The sequence below is a fragment of the Galleria mellonella genome, unplaced genomic scaffold (genome assembly GCF_026898425.1).
Source record: "Galleria mellonella isolate WM207_F2 unplaced genomic scaffold, CSIRO_AGI_GalMel_v1 utg537, whole genome shotgun sequence".
NCBI lineage: Eukaryota > Metazoa > Arthropoda > Insecta > Lepidoptera > Pyralidae > Galleria > Galleria mellonella.
This window is the reverse complement of record NW_026442112.1, coordinates 3,019,539-3,040,399: the sequence shown is the minus strand read 5'-3', so window position 1 is coordinate 3,040,399 and position 20,861 is coordinate 3,019,539. Positions and strand designations below refer to the sequence as shown.

Below are 20,861 nucleotides of genomic sequence, written 5' to 3'. Positions count from 1 at the left end.
TAGTATTGTCTAAGTAAAGATCTGATCCTAATTCCTACAAAGTCTTAACACGTCACTGTCTGTGCCTACATTTATCTGGGAGTCATAAATAGAGTTAGGTAACTGAACCATTTATTCTGTTGACACTACGTATTAACAACTGACTACGTTATGAGGGTGACTTATAAAGGGCGGCAAGGCTATACCGAAAAGGTTATTTGAGGTCACGTTCTTATTTTTCTATTACATCTACGTCTGTTGTCTTTATACATACACATGGGAATTCAACTAACTTACTAGGTTTACCGTTGTCGTCAAACAAATGCAAGGCGAGACGCTGCGATGTAGCGTCGTACGCTTCTTGAAGAAGGCGACGGTTACCACTTTTTATCAGATGGGTCATCGGCTTGTTTGCCATTGTAAGTTGCATTTTATCAGACTTTGTACAAAAGTCGTTTGATTGGGCACCTCTGTCCCATTCGTGTTTCAACCGTGAACTAGTTGTTTTTGCATGTTTCAGTTTGAAGAGTGGAATATGAATTTGCAGAGTACAGAGACATAACACCTCAGTCCTCAGGAATGTCAATGCATGGGGGGTATCATGGACGACATAGGATACTCTGTTATGTCTATGTTATGTTTTACCCGCGACTTTTCGACTTTATTAGAATAAAAGGTAACCTATGTCTATGTGTTTGCATGGCTGTGTTTCGGTTTGAAGGGTGGGATATGACAGTGAATTTACAGGGTACAGTGGAATAAAACTAGAGTTCTCAGGAATGGCGACGCATGGGGGTATCATGGGCAAAACAATATATTCTGTTATGTTTATAGTACTGCTCATATCTCTATAAACGAAGGTTACCATTTTCCATTAGATCGACCGTCAGCTTGTTTGCCATTCTAAGTTGCAAAAAAAATTAAAAAAATCTTGTCATAAGGCTAGCGTGATTGTCTGTTACTATTTGAGAAATTTTATGTTTTAAATATCTACCACTCATATTATGGATTATCACCAGGTTTCTTGCGGTCGACGTAAAAATTGTTACTGATTCCCATAAAATGTGATAATTTTAAAGATTTGACCAAGAATAATATAATTTATAAGTGAAGACATTTCATCTAGATACTGTATAGAGGAATTTTGAAAAACAATTTAATTTTTTCAACCTACTTCAAAAAGAAAGTTCTTAATTCGGTTGTATTTTATTTATGATTGATACCTCATAACTCCATCAGTTCTAAACAGATATAAATTATTTTTTTTACCTAAAAGGATTGATTGATTCCATAGAAATTGTGTTAAAATTCGTTTATTATTTTTGTTTTTAGATTACAATAACTAGTTTAATCACAATTGAAGTAGTTTTTTTTGTGGTTTACAATTTTTAATTGAGTAACCATTTGATAGACTCATACAAACATAATCTATATGTTTGTATGAGTCTATCAAATGGTTGCAAAGATGTCGCAGAAATTTGACACTCTATTTGGCAATCAACTAAAACTGATATTCCATATTGGGATAAATTTAAATTGGCACCGAAAAACAAAGTAAAAAATCCATTCAGCCAATTATTTAAAATCCATCTTCTTAGTAAATAAAAGTGCCGTATGGTCTCCGTATAGAATAAATAGGTCATCCCTTCCTCTCCCGTGGCTGTCGGCAGTCCCGTGGCTGTCCCGATGGGCAGCTGCGTCCCTCTTACAACATCACCAAAGCCTAACTGCGGTTGCTAATTCACCTGCCAAGCGTGTCAACTACTGTCAAAACCCCAGTTATGGGGGAGGCCAGCATTTAGTAGTGGCCGGTTAACGGCTGATATGATGATAGCGATGATGATGATGATGATTAAATAAAAGTCAGACATAAAAATACAATTTTATTCCAATGTCATGCACATCTACATTTTGTTTCACTAAAGAGTAACGACGTGATATCATTGTGCTAATACTGTGGCGCAGACATGTTGACATCAAAGTAATTATATCCTGAACAAAGTAAACCTTATAACGTTGACATACGACTTAATTTGTTCAGGTACAGTGCAAATTGCAAAATTTACTCAGTTTTTGGAACTGCTTTCTGTAAAGCCAACCGCACACTAAGAATTTATCCCTTAAAATTCTCTCACGTCCACCGAAATGCACTCTGGGCTTACTATTTGTACAAAACTACACAGACTGTTTTATTTACCTACTGGGATTTACAGATATATCTACTCTACGGTATTAAAAGTATAATTTCAAAACACATCTATTGTTTTAATATAAGCACAACAACAATATTTTTATCAAGAATGCTCGACTAGTTCCGGCATCATCCGGGACCTCGCATTACGGCCGCTTATAATTATGGGTCACCGATGACCCCGACACTAAACGAGCTTTCTCGACTAAAATACAGATAAGTTAATCCAATTGTTCTTACATCAAAATATAATGTGTACTTAAGGAACTTTTAACATTTATTGTTATCATTAAACGATGGACTTTAAACTTGCCTCTTTATGTCAGCTATGTATATGTTGTATACAATTTTTATAACCCTACCAAAATAAAAATAAAGATAAAGAGAGATAAGGTACATTTAATGCCTAGAAAGACAAAACTAATATAAAAAAATAATGAAAATTTTATCCGTCGATATTTCTCCCAGTCTATAAAAATAAAGATCAAACAAGAATACACAGAAGCAGAAGAGTACATTCCGATGGGCGTCATATTCTTTTATTAAATTCTATTAATGTGCGATCAGTTTAAAACTTAAATGATTTAATACGTTCGCACACATATGTTAGGAATTTTATTATTGCTATATTAATTTTATGGGCCTTTGTTTGATGTAAATCCTAAGTAAATTTTGGATAGCAACGTGAAATTCTTTATAAACGAATCTTAATACCTTTTACCTATATACGACTTACCGTTTATTAAATCGAATATTATTTGCTCAAAAATAAAAGTAAATAAATGTCTTTTAATAAAAAGAGCTTTTGGAGACACGATACTTTTAATGTCAGTGACCTACGATTTTGGTTGCTATTTGGAAGGTTGAAGAAGCAAATCTCCCAAATGATATGAAATTTAAAACAAACCGCTAACTTGTGTGATTAAATGCCAAAGTTAAGATTAAATGCCAAAGTTAAGATACCTTAAAAGAGACGATACTTTTATTTCGATGACCGACGATTTAGTTGCTTTTCAAAATATCGCAGCTAATCCCCAAAATGCTATGAAATTTAAAAGCAACCGCTAACTTTATTTATTTGATACCAAATCGCCTTAACAGATAAGTATCGTTACTTTTAATATCGAATTTAACGATTTACTTTCTTTTCGGAAGATTGAAGCAGCTAATCTCCAATATGCTATGAAATTTAAAAGCAGCCGCTAACCCGTGCGATTTTGATTCCAAATAGCGAAAACATGTGGCAATAATTAAATCTTTGATCGCTGATGCTAAAAGCGTTATTTCTGCTTGGATCATGAAACTTATACTGTTAATTAAAATATTGGATTTACATCAAACAATTTATTTCTAATGTGGAAAAAATAAATTTCAGGATTCTTAAAAAAGATAGTGTTATTATGTGTAATTTTCCCTATAATGGTGTTTTAAATATTGTTTCATGGTTATTAATTAGTTTGAATTAAATTAAAGATATCATAGGAGCTGGTGAGATATTACAGTTTCTGTATAGATAGTTGATACAATAGTAATTACATTTAATGATTGAATTAATATTAAAACTGTACCAATGGAACGTAATAACGCAATGTGTGACCAAATATATAATTTCCTTTTTTTTTAACAAATAATCGAGTTTAGTATTTTAGCGAAGCAAGCGAACAAACCGTGTGGTCCTGGCATAGAATAGGCCACACTTTCCTTTTTCGTGGGTGTCGTAAGAGGTGACTAAGGGAATAAGCAGCAGTGTACCTCTTAAAATATCACCAAAACCTAGCTGCGGTTGTCAACCCTGCCTGCAAATTCCCCAATAGAGGGAGACTTATGTTCAGATGTGGACTATTAATAGTTGATATCATCATCATCATCATCATGATTAGATGAACATTTTATTATAACAACAGATTAGTTTTTTAAAAAAATCAATATCAAGTTGAAATAATATATATATTTGATATATAGTTGATATAAACTAAATAACAAGTCAATCGTAATTTACAAGATCAAATATTAAATGTCTCTTACAGAAATTCATGAATCAATATCAAATTTTCATAAAGTATCTCTGCCGGTAGTTACTGGGGCGATATCTTTGTACTTTTCATAATTAATCTTGTTTGGATCAAATTAATTTTCTTGCAAATTATTGCTGAAATAATTTTTTTTTTTTTGGCACAGTGCCTACATTCGAGTCGAAAAACCTGGTAATTATTTAAAAATAATTAATAATTATGGACTGAAGTCCATAAATAGAGTATTTATCAGAGTTTTATAATAAGTGCTTTTAATATAAAAGTAAATAAAATAGGTATTTATTTATTTTTAATTTTTAGGTATTTACCTAAATAGCAGAGTTTGTAATATGCAAATACATTCTTAAATATTTTTCATTTTCAAAATCTAGCTGATCTAGGAAATTTATTGAAATAAATTGAAAAACTAGCACTTTTTCTTACGATTTAAAAAATAAATATGTCTCAAAAATCAGTTAGCCAAATGTCTATTTAGTTGACTAAATGTTGACCCATTTTTTGACACTCGACCTTCTTTAGACTTTTAACATCAATAAATACATATATTTTTTATTATTATATTATCCTATATCAGCAGTTAACTATCCACTGATGGACATAGGCCTTACCTATAAAAGAGGTTTCGCCAATAGTTGCCACGCTTAGCAGGCAGGATAGCAACCGCAGTTACGTTTTGGTGGTGTTTTAAGAAGAACGCAGCTGCTAATTTCTCGACCATTAAATCGCCTTAATCGCTTGTTATGACACCCATGGGATAAGAAGGGGCTCTCTATTGCATATTTTTTATGCAACATGGAAATTCAGAAAAGCTACTGATCCGTAACCATCCTTAACTATAAACACTATATAATACTGTTGCTGGTCACACAGCTCGAAGAACAGACAATCAATGGGGAACAAAGATTCTTGACTGGTGACCCCGTACGAGCAAACGCAGTGTAGGCCGACCCCTAATTAGATGGATTGACGACCTCAAATGTATTGCGGGAGGTATTAGATGCAGGTGGTTCAGGACCGTTCCTTATGGCAGCCTATGGGAGAGACCTATGTCCAGCAGTGGACAAATAATGGCTGAAATGATGATGATGAATACTATGACAATTATGATACTCTTGCGTGCACTTGTTCCATGGGACTGTAATGTTATACCTCTGTTCTTTATAATTTCACCGCCAAATTTCACTCTTTAGACTGAAACACAGCCAAGCACAGCCGTTTAATAGCAGGAACGAGAGTGAAATGGAAACACTCAAGCAGGTGAATTTTCTACAGTCTCGCTCCAGCAAAATAAATCATATTTTGTTTTCATTAAAAAACAAATTAATTACCTATTTTTATGCTCACTTTCTTCAACATTCTCGGAGCCGTTCTGGTTGCGTAAGTAATTATTATATATGTTTAATTTGTTGTGACATAGTATGTCAAACGAAATTAATTTATTAAGATCATGGGAAACCAAAAAATAGCAACGCCCACTTAATACGTTAATTATTATTTTTTTAATTATATGCACTTAAGACCTTACTAATATATAAATGTGAAAGTTTAAAAAGATGTTTGGATATTTGTTACTCTATCAAGTGTAATTGCTGAACAAATTTAAATAAAATTCCATACACAAACAGAGTGTTTTTGAAATCTGTGTATCAATTAGGCTACTTATTATCATGTTTCACATGAGTATAGCTTGATATTACAGCTAGTAATGTAAATATGAACATTTATAAAAATATTCACAGTTTGGGTGTCCAACGGTTAACACTAGGTTCTGAGTAGCGATCTAATAGTATGCCTGAAAGTGCCCAATTTAGAGGTATAACATGTGTAAAACGTGCGTGAACAAAATAGCTGTCGGAGATTTTGTTATACCACTGAGGTGGCAAACAGGCATATGGCCCACCTGATGGTAAGTGGTTACCGTAGCCTATGAACTCCTGCAATACCAGAGGTATTGCGCGTGCATTGCCGACCCTGAAGAAACCTATTTACCCTCCTTTTGAAGAACCCCATGCTGTAGGTTCTTGGGGAAATTGACAGCTTTGACTAATAAAAAAACTGACTGCAATTGTGGCAATTTCAGTTGTTTTGATTTAAAATTATAAAACTGTTGAACCGATTTTGATAAAATTTTTATGGGACTAAGCTGTAAGTATACCCTTTCAGATAAAAAAGAATTTTCAAATAGGATTATAACTGACGGAGTTATAAGATAACAAACATAAAAAGATACAAGCGAATTGGGGAACTGCCTTCTTTTTTACGTCGGTTGAAAACAATGTTACGCTAACTTGACTTTGTGCACATCGCCGGGATACAAAATAGATCGAGATAAAAAGTAGTTTACCATTTTCTTTCTAATCTCAAATACTATTTGTACAGATATTAAACTCACGATTGTATCGTCACGATATAATAGCTCTTCTATTATATCGTAAGGATAAAATCGTAAGATAAATCGTGTCTTTGCCATGTTAAATTATAAAAATTGCTTGGATATAATTTATTACAATTGTTGTTGTATACATACAAATCGTATATATACAAACGTTATATATATATATATATATATATATATATATATATATATATATATATATATATATATATATATATATATATATAGTTGTTTATTTATTATTTAGATTAATAATTAGATAATAATACTGGCAACTGAGAAAGACACGCGTTGCCATGGTGACCAAAAATACAAAATCAATTAAATAAATCGAGTAGTTACTCAAGATCCTCATTAGGATTGATCAACAATATTTTAGAAATAAAACACCTTCTAACTCCCACGTGTTCAAAATAATAGCTGCAGTCTATGTTTCTATAGTGTTAGGTTTACACTTCATGTTAGTCTGAGGTCAAAATATTAATAATACTATTTATATTCTGTAAAATATATGATATCTAATAAATAGATATTCCATCTATATACATATATAAGTCAGTTGTGATAGGTATATCTCGAAATCCAGTACTCGTAAAGTGAACAACTTTACTTAAGAAGAATTTACCCCAAGTCGAAAATTATTATGATATTTAGATTAGATTAGATTTTTATGATAAATTGAAATGTTATTTTCTTGCTGTCTCTGCCAATATGTTGTTTTTTTATGATGTTCTGAATTTAGTTAAGTTATTTAGTTAGGGGCATTTATTTAGTTTCATATATGCTACCATCCTAGGGTCGTATGCTTGTTCGCTACCATAGTAGAATAAAAAAAATCCACCACTTAATTCCAGTTTGGTATACGTATTACAACTACCTCTGTATAAAATAACTTGTTCTGATTTACAACCAGCCCGAATCTTGAAAGCGTCATCGTCATGGAGTAGACTTCATTTATGAATTTAAAGATTACTCAAACGAGGTTATTCAGCTCACAAGAAAGAAATGACTAGTTATAAATAACCACTAAAAGATTATAAGTATAATAGGTATAACAAATAAACATGAAACAATAAAAAAACACCAGTTCTATATAAAGGGAGATACCCTGATATCGATTTAATATTACTTAATAATCACTACTTAATTCCTTTCGGAAAAGTTTCATAATAAAAACTATTATATTATATATTTACATACTATTTACATTATTTATTTTATGTTACGTTACCTTTGGAAAAGTTTAATTTATTTTCTTTAATGTAAAAATAAAATCATAAATATTTGTATTTGGAACGTAACAATTATTTTTAGAACGGAAAATTTAACTTTTAAAAAATTGTAAGTGTAAATAAATCGTCATAGTCGTAGAATATTGACGGATCTGACAAATATTACATATATAGATCCGTCAGTATTCTACGACTATGACGAAATATTAATATTAAATTAATGAACTATAATGCGTACACATTTCGAATATCTCACTAATACTAGATTTACATATAAGTTTTCTATGTGAGAGAGTTTTTCGTTTCTATCATTTAATTATTATGGTATAAAAGAAATCAGTCCTTTTATAATAGGTATGTATCAGTAATACAGATATTTAAATCATAGAGATATTTATTATCTATACAAGTAAAAAATATGTCTATGCTATTGTAACATCACAACATTTTGTTTTTGTTTTAAATAACACAACAACAATTTGTTAAAAGAGTATAGGTATAGTGTAAGACTGGTAACATGCATAGTGGAAACTGGTAACATGTCTATTATTTTTCATTTACAACACAAACTATTTTATTTAATGTACTTGCGATTATTGTAAATCTTTTAACGTATTTTAAATTTGATAATAAAAATAATTTGAAAAGATCAAAGTGAAATATTAAAAGTGAAAGATTAAAACAATGTAAAAATAAACAACAAATTTTTAATGTTAAATTGTTTGATATAATATTTTTATTAATCTATTAACGTTACAAGTTTAAATGATCGTTGAAAATCGTTGCCAGTCTTACGAGCTAACTGTAAACTATATATGACCGAAGTAGTCTTTTTAGTGGAAATTAGCAAAGTTTATATATTTGAGTAATTTTGAAAAGGCATATCCGCACTGGTCAGTGCCGAACTGACAACATGTCGCAATCAGTGTCGTACCAATCGATACCGTGTCTGTAATGCAGTTGTACTAATAATTTCTATTCAAATACCAACGCGATTCATGACCTTAGCCGATGTATTAGCATGTACGAAGAAAGATAGGTGACCAAATAGGATATCTCTTTTATACAGATATGGTTCAATCTTTCACTCATTAATGAAATTATATTTCGAACAATTTCTTTCTAATGTTAATGCTGGCAGTAAAAATGTTCTTAGCTAAAAATTAAAGTCAAATCACGGTGAGCATTAGTAAGACAGTGACAAGACTGAATATTCCTGTCATCGACAGCTATAATTGGTCTGTTTTGGAACCCTGCAATTAGGAGGAGGGCGTTGATATTCGCGACACAGTTTTATACTTCTGCGGATATCATCGTTTTTCAATAATATTGTAACCAATGTTTTTGTTCCAAATAAAGAATTATTATTATTAACACAGCTATGTATATCGTCGCATAAAACATATGTAACGATATTACTTTTTTCTGATACTGATCGGTACGATACAGACCGTTATTTATCGATTATGATGAGTGCGGACGGTGCTTTAATATAATTGTAACCAAGCTTAACTAATTTCCAGCGTGACGTAGTATTGTTGACAATGAAAGCTTTTCAGTGGCTATCGAGTGTAAAATTAAACAAATGTTCTAGATTGCCTCAATTAATTACTCCTTAAACAGAACATTTAACTTAGTAGCTTGGTCGGCTAAATTAAGTTAGTTTGTGCTGTAATATTGAATGAATAAATGTTTATTTTAGATTTATATAAATTCGTATTTTATCAGCTACGTCAACGTTTCAATAAATACATCGGTCTTCATTTGAGATTCAACAAAAGTCAGAGATAATTATTTTTTCTAGAAAATTAATAAAGTCATTTCGCTATTTTAGAAACCTTTCAAATTGTGTATCTATTAATAGGTTTTTAATAACGGTAGCTTATTCAATATTGGTAAATAATTCATTAGATAAAACATGTCTGAAGATGTGATAATTTACTGTTTATTTAGTAAAACTATTTTTAAACTTCTTTGGATATAATACCAAAATATAAGACTTTAAAATTTTTCCATGCAACGTAAAAATATACATAATATTAAAAATTATAAATATGTTAGTGTAAAAACAATAACATATGTAAAACAGAGTTGCTAAACAATTCATAATAATGATGTATGAAATCATTTGCGACTGTATTTTTCAACTTACTTGAGTAAGAATTCAGTTTGTTTATACGCTTTTTAAAAAGTAAAATATAAATTAAGCAATATTTTTTTTTTTAATATTTCTAATATTTTTTAACAGTAACGTAAACAATATTTCATATTTACTCGTATAGTAATGTAGTTACAAAATTTTTAAAAGAGTTTTTACTTTTTTCAGTCTACAGTCATGATCTAGTAATCATCAGATTCGAAGCATTATGGTTTTTTTTTTACATTTCCTAATAAATATTGTTTATTTAGGGGTTTATATATTTAGCGGTAGGGGCCGCCCTAGACGGACGTATGTCGACCAAATAGGCGACGTGCTGAAGAAGGGCCAAATTAAAAGTACCCGTAACCGACGAGCGTGTATGACAAGATTAATGAATGTGGAAGAAACGAAAGAGGTTTGTTTGAATCGAAGCATTTGACGTTCCATTGTTTCTGCCTACCCTAATGGGAGACAGGCGTGACAGATATGTATGTATGTATGTAAAATGTTTCTTTCTGGGAAATTACGCATTTGTTGTTTGGTCCCAATGCTTGATTATTTTTCTATGTGAGACCAAAAATAAAATTTGTAATTAGTGAATTAACAAATTACTTACGGGCCATACATAAAAATATTACCAATATGGTTTATATACATACGTACACATATATGTTAGTATGAAGAAATCAATAACTATTTATAATACATGTTCCATCATATGTATATACTATTAATATATTTATTCGTTTGATAACCTTTATTTATTTAATATTTTAATGTTTTACAAACACAAAGCATGCTGTGGTTGTCACTATATAATACACTAGCGTGTATTGTATGAAAATGCTTTGCTGTGTCTTATGTTGGTGATCCTATAAATAAATAAATAATATGCCTATTTTAATTTTCAGTATTTATCGTGATTTTTTTAAAAACTAGACCCATTTGTGTTTCTTTAAAAGACAAAGGATTATATATACGACGGAACAAAAGACATTTTGATTAAGTGTACTTATACTTATGACATTCTAAACAGTAGTTTGACAGATCAACATAAGGAAATGCGCATTCATTTACAATTCGGGACATGTCCCACTTCCTGTTACATGTGGAATCAACTTGTGTATGTTTGTAAAGTTCGCAAACAGAACTTGGTCCTACGAGTAAGATTGCTTCAAAATGTAAACTCAGTATGCTAAATGTAGAAAGTATTAGAATATATTAGAGGTAAGTTAGTTGAAAAACACAGCCGCTCTGAAGTTTTGACTAGAAACAATTTGGAATGATATTTGGTTAGTCACTATATAAAAAAAAATTAACAGTACACGAAGCGTAAAATATACGTATAAAAGTAATCATATTGATATACGTTTAATTCAAAGACATTTGTAGTATCACATACAGACGTATCTGAAAACATTTTCACGCTTCGTTCACTGTCAAAGTGTTCAATTCTATGTACAATTCTACTTATATTCAGTCGCTTTATCACTTTATTAGCGTCTAGATTGCCCTGTTTACGCATTATCGTTGTGACGACGTCGTCAGATGTCGTTAGCATCACCCACGTAACCCTCGTCGGGGCTCTCTGAACAGATATCAGCTGCACATTTAGCGTTCGACACTTGTGGTAAAGGCTTTAAAACATTTTCAGTGCCCTCGCCGGGCATACGAGCGTCTGTGGTTTGTGTATCAACACACCGTGTTTCCACTTGATAACACCGTCCAGGAGCTTCCGCTACTCCGACGGGAACCATCACTGCACATGTTCCTTTAGGACTGACCCAAGATGAACAAGACTCCGCTGGAGCACAACACTGAACAGTAGGCTCTGTTTTGTAACCCTCCGGCGGGGACGGAACAAACTCCTCATTATAGTACACTGTTCCATTACCAACAAAAGCGATTTGTCGGTTCCGTGGCACCGGATACCCGTCCAAAGTACGTCTCACGTTTGTCGCGTTAAACAATTCGAAATTTGGGCACGTAGGTGGTGTCACGTTGAATTCTGTGTCTTTAGCGAATTTGCATACGAGCTTTTGCCCTTTTGATCTATTGTGCGGTAATGTTTGGTAAAATGGACCAACGACTGAGTAGTTAGTCATCATTGGGGGCCGACATGGATGTTTGGGAAGCCCGTAATCATAAGGATAACCATCGCTATCTAAAAAGCATCCAGGGTTCAAATGAACATCGGCGGAATGTTGATACATGTTATTTAACGCATTCTGCGGTAGATTCACATTATTTAAATTCTGCTGATCCTGCCACGTAACCTGTCGGGGTATTGTTGGAGCGGTGAATGCGGTTTCCTCTTCAAAACCCTCGCCATTCGCGGTTTGCGCTTTGTACACAGATAACACTGTGTTCTCATTTTGAGCATTGTTAGCGACTGTTTCCGCGTCGCTAATTAGGTCAGGATTCCTGTCGACAAAGCCTTTCATGTTATTGCTTTGATACACGTCGCTAGACTCGTAATCACGATTTGTCTGCACTGTGTAGTGCAGAGCATGGTGGGAATGTGCATTTACAATCAGACTGCCATTGTTTTTAGGTAATGTACCATTACTCCGGCTTGAAGGTAAAATTTGATTGCATAGAGCCACATCTTTACCGCTCTCTTTCTTTTTACGACTCTTAGTATCTGTTTTGAATTTCAATAAAACTACAGCTATTATAGCTATTAATAAAACAATAATAAGAAACACTATTGTGACTATAACTACTAAATGTCGTTGAGGAAATGTAACAACAATAACCACGGGTTCCTCTTTCACTATAACTCTAAGCGTATAATTGGCACGTGATTTTCCCGCCGGATTTTCTGCTACGCATGAATAGGTTCCATTGTCGTCAGTACCAATATTGAATATGTATAGCTCGCTCTTTTTGTCCATGACACCATTTTCGATAAAGTATACATCACGAGCGTCAGTCGACATACTAGTATAGTTGTGAATGATTTGCCCTTGATAAAGCCATGTTACTTTTGCTTCAGGTATAGCTTTAACCAAACACTCCAGAGTAATATTACTACCCATATTCGTATCTAAAAACACTGACGTAGGAGTCATTTTCGGTAAGCAAGCTAATTCGACTTCAGGAACACTTGCTATTGTACGTTTCCTTAGCCGTTCAGGAAGAGAGCAAATTGGCTCGACGGCATGGGGCATATTGAAATTCAACAACCAACTATGTAAATCTCTCAAATGGCAGTCGCAGTTCCAATTATTATTTTGCAAGTCGATTCCTCGCAATGTATCTGGAAATAAATTCTCGCCTTGAATGTTTGATAATCTATTACCATTCAATCGTAACCACTCCAAATGATGTAGCCCTGAGAAGGCCTCTCTTTCTATGACTTCGATCTCGCAATCACTCAATTCTAATGTATTCAAATAGGGCAGATGTTGGAAGCAGTGGGTTTTTATACTTGTCACAGGATTGTTGTTCAGCGACAATCTCATTAGAGATGGGAAATAAATAAAGTTCGTCGATGGTATGACAGTTAAATAATTATTCGATAAATCCAATTCAACTAGATTGGCGAGACTTTTGAAAGCGTGATTATCTATTTTCTGTATTTTACATCTTTGAAGATAAATCTTTTGCAAATCGAGTAATCCAAGTTTTAAAAATGTTTCTTTTTGTAACACTTGAAGATCGTTACCCGAGAAGTCTAGTACTTGAGTTTCGGAGTCTAGCGCGTTCGGGATCGCCTTTAATTCTTTTTCTATACATTCCACGTATCGTTTTCCGTTCTTCCACTTACATACACATTGAGATGGGCATGCTATAGCTGGCAACAGTATGCAAGTTGTGCACAAGGCTATTAGCCGCACGTCTAGACTCCTTTTTACTTTCATATTGCCTCAGGGCATTAATATTTCATTGGAGATCCGGACCATTATCTGAAACAAAAGAATATACAAATTAATAAATGCCAAAGAAATTATCATCAACATGAATCAATGTCTACTGCATACGTGGAAAAAGACAGACATTTTATTATATTATACTCTGTCCAATATTGTGTAAAAATCTATATCATTGTATTGTTATATATTATCGATGATATTTCGTCAATTCCATTGTTAAACTGAAACCATTTGAAAGAAACATTGCGAAAATCGTATCAGAATTACAAGATTCGTAACATCGCAATTTAACGGAGTGGCAAATTAAAAGTACCTAGGTATTTGGACAGTGACGAGGGTTGGAAATGTTTGTTTTTATTTATTTTAATTTCGACTGGCGTCTCACGTTTTGCTTTAAGTGTCTACCAATTGGTCATGTCACTGTATATGTTGAACTTTACATTTTCCCAAAATGTTGTGTATATTATGTATGCTATTGCATTATTTATGTGTATCGAACGTCTGACCCATTTTATTTCTCCTACGATTGTTTGTTCAAGCCTTATTGCTACTATCTCGAATCTTTGTATACACAGGCCTTTTCTGTGTCCCCAACGAAAAATAGCACCATACTACCAGTCTGCTGAATAATGAATAATATTACCGGAGATATGAAATGATATAATTTTCTCCTTAAAACAAAATTGTTTCTGAGATATTTTATTACCTTTGTAATTTACTAAATGTAGTATTCAGTAAATGAAATAAATATTTTTGGGTTCTTTTGAGAGATATTTTATTTTACTAAAAGCGTCGTTGCAATATCTAGAAATAAGTTTGTATTAACTATTGTTGTAAATTCAAATCCGAATCGTCAGCGTCAACAAGATTTAGAAATACACACAGCCATAATTTACAGAAAGTAAATATGAACACGAATAATCCATTATAGTCTTCTTTGAACAAATAGCGCATTGTTAAGTCTGGATTACTTTGTCTTTAAAAGCAAAACTTTTAGTCTTTATATACGAGCAAAGAATAAACCTGTAGGTTATTTTTATTGTGAATGAAATCCTTTATGTGTGTCCAAAATATCAGAAACAATTTATTAAATCAATGGTTGAAAACTTTTGCCTTCTGACAGTTCGAAATGGGATTAAACCTATCTGTTTCTTTCTGCTATTCAAGTTAAGTATGTTTACAATTGTACCAAAAAAAGCAAATAGTATTAATTGGTTTTTCAACAACAATTTTCCCAACGACATTTTCTAATATCAACATATTTAACGCAAGAGAAATTATGATACATTTTTTAAACAAACCTGCTCTTCATACGGTTTCTGTTTTTACCTAATGGTTAACTGGTAGACAATCCCATATGGCAATAAGCTCGCCACTTGTACAAAGTTTTATTGTGCAATAAAGAATAAAATAACGGCATTATTATCTTCCCGTTCTTATCTTAATTATTTCGTGTGGGCGTAATATATTTTCGACTTTCATTCGTCTCTATTCGCACTCATTTCCGCATTTACATCCATTCTGGCCATATCATCTTTCAAACAGTTCAAATGTGTCGTTTTAGGTCTTCCTCTACCTTCATAGCCGTCCATTTCCTTAACACTTTGCTTAAAATATTCTACCCATCTCTGCATTTTAAAATATTGTGAAACTAATTACTTATTTTAATAGCTTTGGTAACTGATATTTATCTATAGAATCTGTACAAAGCCCCAGTAACTTCAGGTTTGCTCTCTCAAAGAAGCGTTTACCGTTTAAAGCACCAATTATATTATATCAATTTATATTTGAGTAATTACAATAATATATCATGCCTTCCCTAGTTACCCCACAATTTGTCACGACCTTTCCGCGTGGTCTGATGAAACAATCAATTCATTATGTAGCTCACTTATTATGCTTAATAAACTATTTTGTTTAAACGTCATTATTTCATTAGAATTTATTGAATTTTATCGAGAATTGAGATAAAAAAAAAAAAAAAAAAAACTGTCCATATGGTGACAGAAAAACGGTAATATTTACTCGTTAATAAAAGAAGTATACAGTAATCCTTTATTTACTTTACCGTATAATGTTACTAATAACCTAGACTGTATATGAATAACCTATCTATTTAGATAGTTTTCAATTTTATTTCAAATTTTTACTAATATCAGAAATATTAGCATACGGATATAGATAAGGTATTATTTAATTGTGAAACAAGTAGGTACAGATTAACTCTGTTTATATTCTACCATATAGGTAATATTACTAATAATATAGATTGAACAAATCTAAGCGATTTCTATGTAATTCAAGTTCATTTAGTCTATGGTAGTCTATGGACGATGCATATGTTCAGAAGCGGACAGTTAATGTCTGAAATGAATAAATGAATAAAATTACACGATATCAAAATTATTGCCACATGAATAATAATGTAAGGAACATTTATTTGTAAGTACAAAGTGACCTTGCTTCTATTACTAATAAGCTAGATCAGAATCTAAACATAAGCGTATACAATGATATAAATATTAGATGAGACCGAAAAGATTACCACATGGACAGAGACACGGTAATATTTAATTGGAAAACAAGGACATTAACCCTGTATGTGTTGTGCAGTATAATATGCCGCAGCTGGCAATTAAAAATTTAAAAAATCCAGAGCGCCACCTTTCGCACCCGCAACGCCATGTTTCCCGTCTCATTTTTATCGCTGCAAGCCTTCCACGATTTAAATATTCATCGTATCATAGTGTCAATAGAAAGTCTCGCGGGCACATACCGATGTGGTAATATAATTATACAGTACAGGAGATACATTATATACCGCTACCGTAATACTCGTATCGACACCGATACGATATGTACATTTATTGTAATTTTCAGGGTACAGAGGAATAACACTTGGGGGTATCATGGGCTAAACAGTATACTCTATTATGTCCACGGCACTGTTCATGTCTGTAGGCGACGGTTACCGCTTGCCATCAGATAAGCCGTCAGTTTGTTTGTCATTTTAAGTAATATAAAAAAAGATGTTTATTATTTATTCACGCAGCATAACCAATTCAAATTAAATTAAGTGCACGTACCTACTGATGGATCGCGTTCTAAAAATATTAACTTGATGCTTTTATCCTAATTCGTATGGGCGGAGCTGCATGTCATAGCTAATCTTTTATAAAATTTATTTCGCTTGAAAAATTCGATGATCTAAAAGCTGCAATATTTTTATGGCACGTAGCATTATATCTCAAATAGATTACAATATAATTTGTGCTTTTTGAAAGTCGCTTAAAACTTATGACTTAGTTATATTTATCATCAAAAGATTTTATACCTATATTGATTCCAAATTAATTTTGGTAATGACTACACTGTTATATATACTACAAATTATTTTCAATTTACTTCAAATTCTTATTGTAAACAACGATTTCCGCGTTCTTAATCTAAAAATATATTCAACCTGCAAAAAAGCGATGCCAAGCATAACAAAACACATTAGTGAATGACGAGATGATTCGTAAACAGATTGGATTAAAAATATTTGAATTTGGAATGAGAATTTGTTTGTCTGTGAATATAACTAACTATATATTTTACTTCGAAATAAACGGTTTTTTTTTTCTATGCAATGAAAAATCAATAATCGCAAATTTAATACTAAACTAATATGAGAGTAAATATTATTTGCAAAAATAATTATCGAATTTTCAAAGCAATATAACCAATCCAATACAGCAAATCAAATACAGACCCTCCTCTTTTTAGAAATGAATTAATAAAGTACCTAACCGGTCAAATTACTATATACTCGAAATTTGAACCTTCACATTAATACTTGTAATCCTATTAGATTCACAAAATCCTTTTTCGGGTTTAACGTGAGCCAAACGAATGAATCACTACTTTAGTTGAGAGACTTACGTAATCCCTGTATTATTCTTACTTATTGTGAATGACATTTCATTAACTTTCGGGATTTTAATACCGTTGAGATTATATAAAATTACGTTGTGAAATTTTATTTGAATGATATTTTCCTTTTTTTTTTTTATAATGAACAAATCTTTTAGTGGATAGCCAAGTGTAATCTCGTGCATTAGAGTGCTTCCCAACATTGTGATTGAAACCGCTCTCTTTTTGCAGAGTTTTTCCTTCTTGCTTTCTGCTTGTATTGAATTCTAAATTAAAATTTTAAATATAATGAGTTCACGAAGCATCACGTTATTTATCATTTTATATATTAGAATCTGAATTTGAATATAGAACGCGGAATTGTGTATCTCCAATTACATTTTGTGAGTTGAGCCCTGTTAAAGTCCTGATGCGGTTACAAACCACTGGATAGAGTATCATCGTCTACGAATCTTCGAACTTCTCCATGGAGCAAAGTTTCTATTCAAGAATAGTATAGAACTTTTATCATCATACCGCTCGCCATCGACAGGCATTCATCATGTTTAAGGCATGCGAATTCATCCTCACATGCTTGAACCTAAATGGTCACGTACAGTGGGGTTTCAAAGAAATTTTATAATATATTTTTATGATAATAAAAATAAAATGTGAAGCGATTGAATTAAAAAAATACAAGACGTTCAATCGAGATGTTTCAAACCCTTCGTTATGTTGTAATCTAGTGTGCAGTCTGCAAACGCAGCAAATAAAGACACGGTCGGTGTTGCATGTCGGAGCTCTCAGTGTAGGGACACAATTGTGTGATGTGGGGTAATGAGTAAGTAGGAAAAACTAGTTCTGCCTCGGAACCTGAGACGTGATATCGCTACATCAGTGTACTTGTAGCTGCACGAAGTAGCCCAGGTAAATTATTATAGTGCATCTAAATAATCACATTAATTTCCATCTCCGTTTTTCGTTTTTTTCGCTGTGTGTACCCACCCCGGCATAGAATGGGCCATCCCTTCTTTTCCCGTGGGTGTCGTAAGAGGTGACTAAAGAGGGCGAGGGATGGGCAGCAGCGTCCCTCTTAAAACATCTTTGAAAGACTAACTGCGGTTGCCAACCCGTCTGCTAAGCGTGGCAACTACTGGCTAAACTTCGCGTATGTCAAGCAGTGGACAGTTAACGACTGATATAAAAATGAACAAAAAAGGAATTCCATTTTTTATAAACCTTAGTTTTCTTCGTTCAAATTTGATATACTTCCTCCTTTCTCATCTTATTCTTGTATAATTTGTGGAAGAGTACAAATATTTTCTATAAATATGAACTACATTTTGTTTCTAAATAATCGAATTGGGGGAAAGGGATTGTTAGTAATGGAGACTGAGAATCCCATTGCTAGTAATATACCCAACCAGGTCGACCTCTTCGCGATTCTACCTGGAAACTATCATGGTTAATTCCTGATGAAATCATCATGATGGGCTAACTGGCCTGTTTTCATTCTCATCTATCACCTTTCACTGGTGCTCCGCCAGCGTAATCCGTTAGCACAGGCGGGGTTACCATACCATTTTCACCCATCAAAAAATAATTGAATTTTACTAATGCGTCTATGAATCGCCTCGTAGATTACCAGGGTATTTCGTTATTTTTTCAACCGACTTGAAAATGGAGGTGATTTTAATTTTTTTTTTATATTTGTTGCCTCAAACCTTTGTCATTTATAAACTGATTTTCTAACTGTTTTTGTCTGAAAACATATAGATATACTTTCAAATTAGTTCATATATATTTTATCAAAATTGATTAATTAAATAATTTAGTTTTAAATAACAATATTATTGACGTTTGAAGTCGATGATTTTTTTTTTGTACAACAAAATCTGTTTGTTAAATGAGAATATAAAAAATATAAAGTGGACTCTTACATAGTTAAGCTCGCCTTTGTACATTTGCTTTCTATTGTCATATTTCTTTAGATACTATTAGAGTATAAGACAAATTATAAATAGATGAACATATTGTCATTCAAATATAAACTAACATATATTGTTTTTTATTTAACATCTCTAGACTTGTATTATATTTTAGACATTTTTCTTTGTTTAATGCTGATATTTCCCTTGTATTTAAGAAGTTTATAGTCTGCCATTATTTATTATCATATATTTATTTATTTAAAGGAACACCAACAGCATATTGCATTATAACACATATAACAATAATTAAATATAATGCAAGATAAATACGCATGCCTATTAAAGGTATTCACAGCATTTACTTTAACATAATTATACAGTGCGAGAAAATGAAGTAACAATTATAATGAATTAAATAACACTAAACTACAAATATTTTAAAAGTTGCTTTATTAGTTATAGAAATATACATGTAACCTAAGTTGTGAGCAATATAAGTTAATACGTCTATAAGTGAATTAAGTTAACAAATGCATGTTACATGCATGCATGCATAATGTAAATAATATGAGTATTTTTTTTATACAACTTAGAATGGCAAACAAGCTGACGGCCCACCTGATGAAAAAGTGGTAACCGTCGCCTATAGACATGAGCAGTACCATGGACATAACAGAGTATACTGTTTCGCCCATGATACCCCTATGCGTTGCCATTCCTGAGGACTAAGGTGTTATTCCTCTGTATCCTGTAAATTCACGCCATATTCTACCCTTCAAACCGAAACACAGCTATGCAAACACAACTGCTTCACGGTTGAAACACGAATGGGACAGAGGTACCCAAGCAATCGACTTTTGTACAAAGTCTCCCTCTGGTATAAAATATTATATGTATGATATTTTTATATTATTATTTTATATTACAAGTAATATTATTTTTGTTTCCTTATTTATTTACTCATCACGTTACACCATCAATTATGTTTTGTGTTATTTCTGTCTACAGTCAACTGGTAGATAAAGCAATACTATGTCAGATCTAGGTGGATTAAAGTTTAATAAGACATTATGGGAACCTTTGGATCAGGTAGGGAACGTGAATATTATTTTGACTATTTTTTTATTTATTTTTTTTGTTTAAGTTTTATAGTTATATATAATTTATAATGTAATATTTAAAAAATAA

The 20,861-nt window shown here is 32.2% G+C and overlaps 1 protein-coding gene across 1 annotated transcript in view; it reads right to left on the bottom strand.

Moving 5' to 3' along the window:
• Positions 1-8,011: 8,011 nt before the first annotated feature.
• The window catches only part of LOC113510013 (uncharacterized), a 92,390-nt gene continuing 79,540 nt past the window's right edge, over positions 8,012-20,861 (bottom strand). Inside the window, exon 2 of the mRNA XM_026893793.3 lies at positions 8,012-13,881. Within this exon, the coding sequence (XP_026749594.2) occupies positions 11,515-13,836 (2,322 nt within the window). The 5' untranslated portion in view covers positions 13,837-13,881 and the 3' untranslated portion in view covers positions 8,012-11,514. The remainder of the gene's footprint in view (positions 13,882-20,861) is intronic.